This window comes from Tetrao urogallus (genome assembly GCF_951394365.1).
Source record: "Tetrao urogallus genome assembly, chromosome: 32".
Lineage (NCBI taxonomy): Eukaryota > Metazoa > Chordata > Aves > Galliformes > Phasianidae > Tetrao > Tetrao urogallus.
The window spans coordinates 427,274-436,459 of record NC_136845.1 but is presented as its reverse complement, the minus strand read 5'-3'; the positions used below and the strand labels follow the sequence as shown (position 1 = coordinate 436,459).

Here is a 9,186-nt window from a genome sequence, read left to right as displayed (position 1 = left end):
GCCCGGGCGGGCAGTGGAGCAAGGCGCCCGGGTGCTGTGTTGGCCGGCGGGTGCGGAGCTGGAAGAAGGTTTGTGAAGACGTGCTTGCTGTGGACGTCCGTTGTCGGGACGAGCCAGGGCTGCAGTTGTGTGTGATTGCGTTTGTTGCTTGGGAGAGCTGCTGCCTTAGTAGGCTGGGGGGGGAGGGAGAGGGAGATTTGAAGAGTGGCATCAGTCAGGAGCCACGGCACGTTTCTGCGTGCTTTGCTGATGCTGTTGTGTGGGTCCCCGCGAAGCATGGGTGAGCCAGGGTGGCCCCGTGTGTGTGTGCCAGCATTGTGCGCGGGTTTGGAATGGAGTCAGAGTGATTGTAATGCAGATGCAGCTGGCGGTATTGATGGTAGGGAATGGTTGAATCCCCAGGCGTGAGGCGCAAGAAGAGGCGCTGGGTGCTAAGGTGGAAAGCGGAGCTTGTGTGTGCCAGGAGGCAGGCGTGGTGAGGTGCGCTTTGGAGCGTGCTGTTGTTGGCGCTGGGCTCGGGAGGCCCCTGAACATGGCGCTGTGTGGTGCGTGTCCCAGCCCCAACAGATTTGCGTGTGGAAGAAGGGAGAGGATGAAGGAGGCCGAGGGCCCTTTTCTCGGGGCCGGCTCCTCTGTGGCCTCTTGCTTGCCGGAGAGAAGGGCTGCCCGCTGGCACAGGGAGTGCCTTCTAGCTGCCGTCCCGTGCCCTGTCCTCCAGCCCCCTCCTCCTGCTATGTGGAACGCCATTGCCAGCAGTGCGGCTGCCATTTTAGAACCTTCGCCGCATCACAGCCGTCACCTTGGTCACCGCTGCCCCGGCCAACGCACTCGCTCTGAGAGCTCTGGCAGCCATGCCAGCAGCGAAGAGAGCGAGGGGCGAATTTTGCCCAATTTTAAATGGGAAGAGGGAGCTTGGCTTCCCAGAAGCGAAGAGGAGGAGGGGGGCCGCCTTGAAGATCAAGCGGAGGAGGGGGCAGAGAGTACGTTTCCATCGCGCCTGGACCAGCGCTGTGTCCACCTCCGTGGAGCCCATGGAGGTGGATCCCCCTCCGGATGAGCCCATGGAGGTGGATCCACCTCCGGATGAGCCCATGGAGGTGGATCCGCCTGCGGCACAGCTGGCCTGGCACCACACCACCGTGCCAGGCCCCGCATCAGCGCCGTCCCACCGCCGCTGGTCCAGGCGCTCGGCTCCCTACCCGCTGCGCGGCCCCCGCCCCCAGCATTAGCTGGGTGGCATTAGTTTCCATCAGCTCCTCCTCCGAGCCTCCTGTGGAGCCAAGTTCTCCTCTTCCCATTTAAATGCTGCAGGAGTTCTAGTTTAGTTGCTGTTTTTCTTGTTGATTTTAGTGTTAAGGTCAGTGTTAGTGTTAGGAGTAGGTTATTGTTCATGTTTTAGAGTTAGGCATAGGTTACTTGTAGTCTTTTAGTGTTAGGCATAGGTTCCTGTTCTTGAGTTAGGCATAGGTTACTTGTAGTCTTTTAGTGTTAGGCATAGGTTCCTGTTCATACTTGACAGTTAGGGGTCGATTGCTCGTGTCAGGTGGAGGTGAGCAGCGCTCACTCGGTAAGCACACGCCTGATTGCTCATGCGAAGACATGAGTGCGAGTGCCGTGAGCACGGAGGCGCGATGGCATCTTGGATGGATTGAATTTGCAGCTTGTGACTTTTGTGTTGCAGACCGTCGAGGAGCAGAGTGTGAGTGGCTGCGACATTGCGTTGGGCCTGAGGAGAACAGTGTGTGCCTGTGTCTCGAGCATCCTGCGTGGCCGTTGCCAGGTAGGTGTGCCTTCCTTTGCAGTAAGCAGTGCTTAGGCGTGAGCCCAGCTCACCCCCCTGTCCTCAGCAGCTGGGCTTTCTGCGTGCTTTATTGCTGTGCTTGGTGCCGTACAGCACAGCAGCAGCAGGAAGGCCGTGAACACGTACGTACCCAGGTAGATGCAAATGTGCAAGTGATGGTATGAATACTGTTGTTGTTAGTGTTGGTGAGACAGTGGTCGTGCGTGTGTGATCAAGCTGAGGGAGAAGTTGATTCTTGCCTGTTCAGCTGTTGCTGAAATGCAAGTTTGGCGTCCCTCCTTGTGGTTGGGTGGGAAGAGCAAGGATATCTTGAGAGCACGTCTCTGAGTCAGGCTGGGAGTTTTTGCTAGCAGGAAGTCACAGCGTCGGAGCGCACGAATGGAATGATGGCTCTCGTTTCCCCCTTGTAGAAAGCAGCCTCCTGGAGAGCAGCAGAGCAGCAGGCTGTGTGCGCTATGGCCGCTGGACTGCATTTCTCGCCCCCTGAGATCCCTGAGCCCACGCTGATGGAGAACGTGCTGCGCTACGGCCTCTTCTTTGGAGCCGTTTTCCAGCTTGTGGGCCATAACCCTGCCAGTTCCCAAGTGCCCAGAGACAGTAAGTAGCGCTCTGTTTGATAGAGGTTGCTAGCAATGCTGAGGAAATGGGCTGGGAGGGAACCAGCTGGAGCCATTGCCTACGGTAGCGCGCCCCGGCATTGCTGAGAGTGCGGCAGTTTGTTCTGTGCTTCCTTGGGCGTGCGTGCTGTTGCTGGTGGCACGCAAGGAGCCTGGAGGTGCAAGCTCATCTTATCGTCGTGCTGCTGCGGCTGCTTCTGTGGGCTGTGAGTGGCAGGCAGGGCGTCCCCCTGTGCAGGGACTGCCTTGCAGGCAAGGCCTGCAGACTGTAGCTTCCGTGGGATTTTGGGGAACGAGAGAGAGGTGGAGTTTGTGTTGTGCCCTGATGTCAGGAAGGCAATGTGCAGCACTGGCAGCCCAAGCTGCCCAGTCAGGTGACTTGAGCTCCCAAGCGAGCTGTCAGGCAATTGTCAGAAAGTTCCCTGACTGTTTGTGAATTGATTCCTGTAGGACTGGGACGGCTTGGAGTCTAAGACTTGGGAGACGGTGAAGAAACCAAAGGCAAGTGCTGCACAGCTAAGCAAGAAAGCCAAGAAGGAAAGCACAAAGCAACGGTGAGGGCTTGAGCGATAAGCCTCCAAGGCCAAAGGAAGCAGCGGGAATGCTTGCTGAGAGGTGCTCCAAAGGCAGCGGACGGTACGTCTGGTTTTGTGGCGTGGCCGTGCTTTCCCTTGCACGGACATTGGAGAGGAACTGAGGAAGCTGGAAGGGCTTCTGATGCGTGCCAAACAAATGGGACTTTGCCTGTGCGGGATTTCATGTCTGGCAAGAGCTGGGCACGCCGCATTCCTTCAGGGTCCTTCAGCTCGATAGCTGTTTCAGAATGTTGATGATGAGGTGACTTACCGCATGTGGTTGGTCATGAGCGGTATCCCGGCTATTTTATTTTCTGTTGACATATCTACAAAATGCAACCCAAATCCCTTCTTTAACTAAAATAAAAGGGAAAGAAACCTTTTACACCTGGTGCTGCCTCTTTCAGTAGCTGGTCCAAACATGCCTGGCTTGGGCTGGCAGTGGCAGGGCGATGAAGCGGCCGGCTTCACGTCCCTCCTGGAGATGGAGCTGCTTTTCCCGCGTTTCCATGTTGGTCTTGCCAAGTGGTGGCCTTTCAGCCCAAGCGTAACTGCTAGCGAAGCGTGTGAGCATCAGCTTGCTCTGTGAGGACTGAGAGAAAGAAAAGGAGAGGAAGCAGCGCGCGAGAAGAAAGGTGTCCCTGCACTCAGCCCCTTGAGCTTGTCTCTGCAGCTTGCCTGGTGTCTTTTTCAGCCTTCGGTAGCACTGACTGTTCCTGCTTGCCTGCCCCTGCGGGCAGCCGTGGCCTGCACGTCAGGCTCCCGTTGAGCCGCGAGGAGTTCGAGTGCGGGTGGCTGGTGTGAAGAGCAGCGCTGGGAGTGGGGCAGGAGGAGAGGGCAGCGGGAGGGCTGCAGGTGAGCGCGCCTCGGGCCCAGAGCTCAGGCGTGAGCCAGGAGGGCAGCGAGCCGTGCTGCGCTGCTTCAGGTGCAATGGCTTCGAGCGCGTCATGGGCAGCGCCGCGTGTTGAGCGTCTGGGTGCTGCGAGGGCACCTTGCTGAGCCGGAGCCCGAGAGAGGAGAGGAGAGGAGAGGAGAGGAGAGGAGAGGAGAGGAGAGGAGAGGAGAGGAGAGGAGAGGAGAGGAGAGGAGAGGAGAGGAGAGGAGAGGAGAGGAGAGGAGAGGAGAGGAGAGGAGAGGAGAGGAGAGGAGAGGAGAGGAGAGGAGAGGAGAGGAGAGGAGAGGAGAGGAGAGGAGAGGAGAGGAGAGGAGAGGAGAGGAGAGGAGAGGAGAGGAGAGGAGAGGAGAGGAGAGGAGAGGAGAGGAGAGGAGAGGAGGGAGAGAGAGGAGAGGAGAGGAGAGGAGAGGAGAGGAGAGGAGAGGAGAGGAGAGGCTGCACGTCAAGAGTGTCTGCTTGCCATTTTGGCTTGGCGCGTCGGCATCTTCCTCCTTCCACGAAGGAGCCTGCACGGTGCACTGGGTCCAGCGTGCTACACGGCACTGCCTTCTGCTGCCTGCCTGCCTGCCCGCCTGCCTACCTGCCTACCGCACTGCTGGAGAGGAAAGAGCGGATTGTCGGGCTGCGTGCAGCCAAGGAGCTGGCTGCAAAGGAGGGAAACGGAGTATTGAGGAGCGGTTAGTGTGTGTTAGGTTTGGGTGTGGATGCAGCGGGGGCTGAGTCAGCTCCATCAGCTCCTGGGGGCTGGGGCCGAGCCCGGTGCGTGGGGCTGCGCTGGCTGCAGGAGGGCTGCGGGGGCCGGGGCAGTGGTGTGGGTGCAGCACATGGGGCCGTGAGAGGGCGTGCAGCAGGGAGGGCGTTGGGCCCGAGCCGCGCTCGTGTTTGTTGCAGCACAGGGGCTGCAGGGGATGGCAGGAGCGCAGAGCAGAGCGGGGAGAGCCGGGCTGTATGAAGGCCAGGGCATGAAATCTTGCCTTGGCAGCTACGTAGCTGCTGAGCTTTTGCCCCAAGTCTTCAGACTGTGGGCTGATAAGGCTCCGCAGCAAAGGCAGCCGGGCCCTCCTGATACTTGGGGGTTAGGACAGGGCAAAACAAATCAGTGTCTTTCAAGAGCACAAAGCAGTGAAGCACAGCACAAGCCATTTATTGCCTGCGTAGGTGATCTTCTCCAGGCATGTCCATTGGAGATGTGCAGACTGAGTGTGGACAGAAAGCAAACGGAAGTGAGGGGAGGGGAGGGGAGGGGAGGGGAGGGGAGGGGAGGGGAGGGGAGGGGAGGGGAGGGGAGGGGAGGGGGAGGGGAGGGGAGGGGAGGGGGAAGAAAGTAAGAAATGAAAGGAAAGAGAAAGGGAAATGTGAAGGGGAAGAGAGAAAGAGAAAAGGAAAGGAAGAGAAGCGAGAAGCAAGAGAAGAAAAGAAAGGCAAAAGGAAAGCAAAAGGGGGCAAAGGGAAAAGGCAGAAAAGGAGAAGAAGACAAGTTGCGTGAGGCCGGCGCCACCCGAGGGGAATCCGGCAGCGGCCCCCCCCAGCTGCCCCTCCCCCTCGTCCAGGCCCCGGGCCGCCCCCAGGCCGCCCTTAGCAACGTGACGCCGCAGGCGGTTGGAAGGGCCGGGGCAGGAAGTGCTTCGTGCCGGCGGAGAGCACTTCCGGGGCAGCGCGGCATGGCGGCGCCGGGCCGGTGAGCGGGGCCGGGAGGAGCGGGCTGTGTGTGCTGGGAGCGGGGTCGGGCCTCGGTGCGGGGGCATGGAGGGGCGCTCGGGGGCGGAGGTGGCGGTGCTGCCGGCACGCGGGGGCGATGCGTGCGGCGCCGGCGAGTGGTGCGGGGTCGGGGGGCAGCTTCCTCTCAGGGAAGGCCGTGCGAGTGCGGAGCTTTGTTGGTGTTTCGGGCGTGTGAAGGAGGAGGCCCCGTCGGGCCTAGTTGTCGCCAGCAGAGCCCGGGCGGGCAGTGGAGCAAGGCGCCCGGGTGCTGTGTTGGCCGGCGGGTGCGGAGCTGGAAGAAGGTTTGTGAAGACGTGCTTGCTGTGGACGGTCCGTTGTCGGGACGAGCCAGGGCTGCAGTTGTGTGTGATTGCGTTTGTTGCTTGGGAGAGCTGCTGCCTTAGTAGGCTGGGGGGGGAGGGAGAGGAGATTTGAAGAGTGGCATCAGTCAGGAGCACGGCACGTTTCTGCGTGCTTTGCTGATGCTGTTGTGTGGGTCCCCGCGAAGCATGGGTGAGCCAGGGTGGCCCCGTGTGTGTGTGCCAGCATTGTGCGCGGGTTTGGAATGGAGTCAGAGTGATTGTAATGCAGATGCAGCTGGCGGTATTGATGGTAGGGAATGGTTGAATCCCCAGGCGTGAGGCGCAAGAAGAGGCGCTGGTGCTAAGGTGGAAAGCGGAGCTTGTGTGTGCCAGGAGGCAGGCGTGGTGAGGTGCGCTTTGGAGCGTGCTGTTGTTGGCGCTGGGCTCGGGAGGCCCCTGAACATGGCGCTGTGTGGTGCGTGTCCCAGCCCCAACAGATTTGCGTGTGGAAGAAGGGAGAGGATGAAGGAGGCCGAGGGCCCCTTTTCTCGGGGCCGGCTCCTCTGTGGCCTCTTGCTTGCCGGAGAGAAGGGCTGCCCGCTGGGCACAGGGAGTGCCTTCTAGCTGCCGTCCCGTGCCCTGTCCTCCAGCCCCCTCCTCCTGCTATGTGGAACGCCATTGCCAGCAGTGCGGCTGCCATTTTAGAACCTTCGCCGCATCACAGCCGTCACCTTGGTCACCGCTGCCCGGCCAACGCACTCGCTCTGAGAGCTCTGGCAGCCATGCCAGCAGCGAAGAGAGCGAGGGGCGAATTTTGCCCAATTTTAAATGGGAAGAGGGAGCTTGGCTTCCCAGAAGCGAAGAGGAGGAGGGGGGCCGCCTTGAAGATCAAGCGGAGGAGGGGGCAGAGAGTACGTTTCCATCGCGCCTGGACCAGCGCTGTGTCCACCTCCGTGGAGCCCATGGAGGTGGATCCCCCTCCGGATGAGCCCATGGAGGTGGATCCACCTCCGGATGAGCCCATGGAGGTGGATCCGCCTGCGGCACAGCTGGCCTGGCACCACACCACCCGTGCCAGGCCCCGCATCGGCGCCGTCCCACCGCCGCTGGTCCAGGCGCTCGGCTCCCTACCCGCTGCGCGGCCCCCGCCCCCAGCATTAGCTGGGTGGCATTAGTTTCCATCAGCTCCTCCTCCGAGCCTCCTGTGGAGCCAAGTTCTCCTCTTCCCATTTAAATGCTGCAGGAGTTCTAGTTTAGTTGCTGTTTTTCTTGTTGATTTTAGTGTTAAGGTCAGTGTTAGTGTTAGGAGTAGGTTATTGTTCATGTTTTAGAGTTAGGCATAGGTTACTTGTAGTCTTTTAGTGTTAGGCATAGGTTCCTGTTCTTGAGTTAGGCATAGGTTACTTGTAGTCTTTTAGTGTTAGGCATAGGTTCCTGTTCATACTTGACAGTTAGGGGTCGATTGCTCGTGTCAGGTGGAGGTGAGCAGCGCTCACTCGGTAAGCACACGCCTGATTGCTCATGCGAAGACATGAGTGCGAGTGCCGTGAGCACGGAGGCGCGATGGCATCTTGGATGGATTGAATTTGCAGCTTGTGACTTTTGTGTTGCAGACCGTCGAGGAGCAGAGTGTGAGTGGCTGCGACATTGCGTTGGGCCTGAGGAGAACAGTGTGTGCCTGTGTCTCGAGCATCCTGCGTGGCCATTGCCAGGTAGGTGTGCCTTCCTTGCAGTAAGCAGTGCTTAGGCGTGAGCCCAGCTCACCCCCCTGTCCTCAGCAGCTGGGCTTTCTGCGTGCTTTATTGCTGTGCTTGGTGCCGTACAGCACAGCAGCAGCAGGAAGGCCGTGAACACGTACGTACCCAGGTAGATGCAAATGTGCAAGTGATGGTATGAATACTGTTGTTGTTAGTGTTGGTGAGACAGTGGTCGTGCGTGTGTGATCAAGCTGAGGGAGAAGTTGATTCTTGCCTGTTCAGCTGTTGCTGAAATGCAAGTTTGGCGTCCCTCCTTGTGGTTGGGTGGAAGAGCAAGGATATCTTGAGAGCACGTCTCTGAGTCAGGCTGGGAGTTTTTGCTAGCAGGAAGTCACAGCGTCGGAGCGCACGAATGGAATGATGGCTCTCGTTTCCCCCTTGTAGAAAGCAGCCTCCTGGAGAGCAGCAGAGCAGCAGGCTGTGTGCGCTATGGCCGCTGGACTGCATTTCTCGCCCCCTGAGATCCCTGAGCCCACGCTGATGGAGAACGGCTGCGCTACGGCCTCTTCTTTGGAGCCGTTTTCCAGCTTGTGGGCCATAAACCTGCCAGTTCCCAAGTGCCCAGAGACAGTAAGTAGCGCTCTGTTTGATAGAGGTTGCTAGCAATGCTGAGGAAATGGGCTGGGAGGGAACCAGCTGGAGCCGTTGCCTACGGTAGCGCGCCCCGGCATTGCTGAGAGTGCGGCAGTTTGTTCTGTGCTTCCTTGGGCGTGCGTGCTGTTGCTGGTGGCACGCAAGGAGCCTGGAGGTGCAAGCTCATCTTATCGTCGTGCTGCTGCGGCTGCTTCTGTGGGCTGTGAGTGGCAGGCAGGGCGTCCCCTGTGCAGGGACTGCCTTGCAGGCAAGGCCTGCAGACTGTAGCTTCCGTGGGATTTTGGGGAACGAGAGAGAGGTGGAGTTTGTGTTGTGCCCTGATGTCAGGAAGGCAATGTGCAGCACTGGCAGCCCATGCTGCCCAGTCAGGTGACTTGAGCTCCCAAGCGAGCTGTCAGGCAATTGTCAGAAAGTTCCCTGACTGTTTGTGAATTGATTCCTGTAGGACTGGGACGGCTTGGAGTCTAAGACTTGGGAGACGGTGAAGAAACCAAAGGCAAGTGCTGCACAGCTAAGCAAGAAAGCCAAGAAGGAAAGCACAAAGCAACGGTGAGGGCTTGAGCGATAAGCCTCCAAGGCCAAAGGAAGCAGCGGGAATGCTTGCTGAGAGGTGCTCCAAAGGCAGCGGACGGTACGTCTGGTTTTGTGGCGTGGCCGTGCTTTCCCTTGCACGGACATGGAGAGGAACTGAGGAAGCTGGAAGGGCTTCTGATGCGTGCCAAACAAATGGGACTTTGCCTGTGCGGGATTTCATGTCTGGCAAGAGCTGGGCACGCCGCATTCCTTCAGGGTCCTTCAGCTCGATAGCTGTTTCAGATGTGATGATGAGGTGAACTTACCGCATGTGGTTGGTCATGAGCGGTATCCCGGCTATTTTAATTTTCTGTTGACATATCTACAAAATGCAACCCAAATCCCTTCTTTAACTAAAATAAAAGGGAAAGAAA

The 9,186-nt window shown here is 58.8% G+C and overlaps 1 protein-coding gene and 1 pseudogene across 2 annotated transcripts in view; both read left to right on the top strand.

Moving 5' to 3' along the window:
* The window catches only part of LOC306956578 (cyclin-dependent kinase 16-like), a gene marked incomplete at both ends in the record, with an annotated part of 13,231 nt that extends 9,469 nt beyond the window's left edge, over positions 1-3,762 (top strand). The window contains 5 exons of the mRNA XM_079547854.1: positions 793-1,067; positions 1,682-1,780; positions 2,212-2,358; positions 2,869-2,919; positions 3,688-3,762. Of these exons, the coding sequence (XP_079403980.1) occupies positions 793-1,067; positions 1,682-1,780; positions 2,212-2,358; positions 2,869-2,919; positions 3,688-3,762 (647 nt within the window). The remainder of the gene's footprint in view (positions 1-792; positions 1,068-1,681; positions 1,781-2,211; positions 2,359-2,868; positions 2,920-3,687) is intronic.
* A 4,312-nt stretch (positions 3,763-8,074) lies between these two features.
* On the top strand, positions 8,075-8,792 carry LOC306956606 (protein MANBAL-like; annotated as a pseudogene). The gene is made up of 2 exons: positions 8,075-8,215; positions 8,685-8,792. The product of its transcript is annotated as a protein MANBAL-like (transcript).
* Positions 8,793-9,186: the final 394 nt, after the last annotated feature.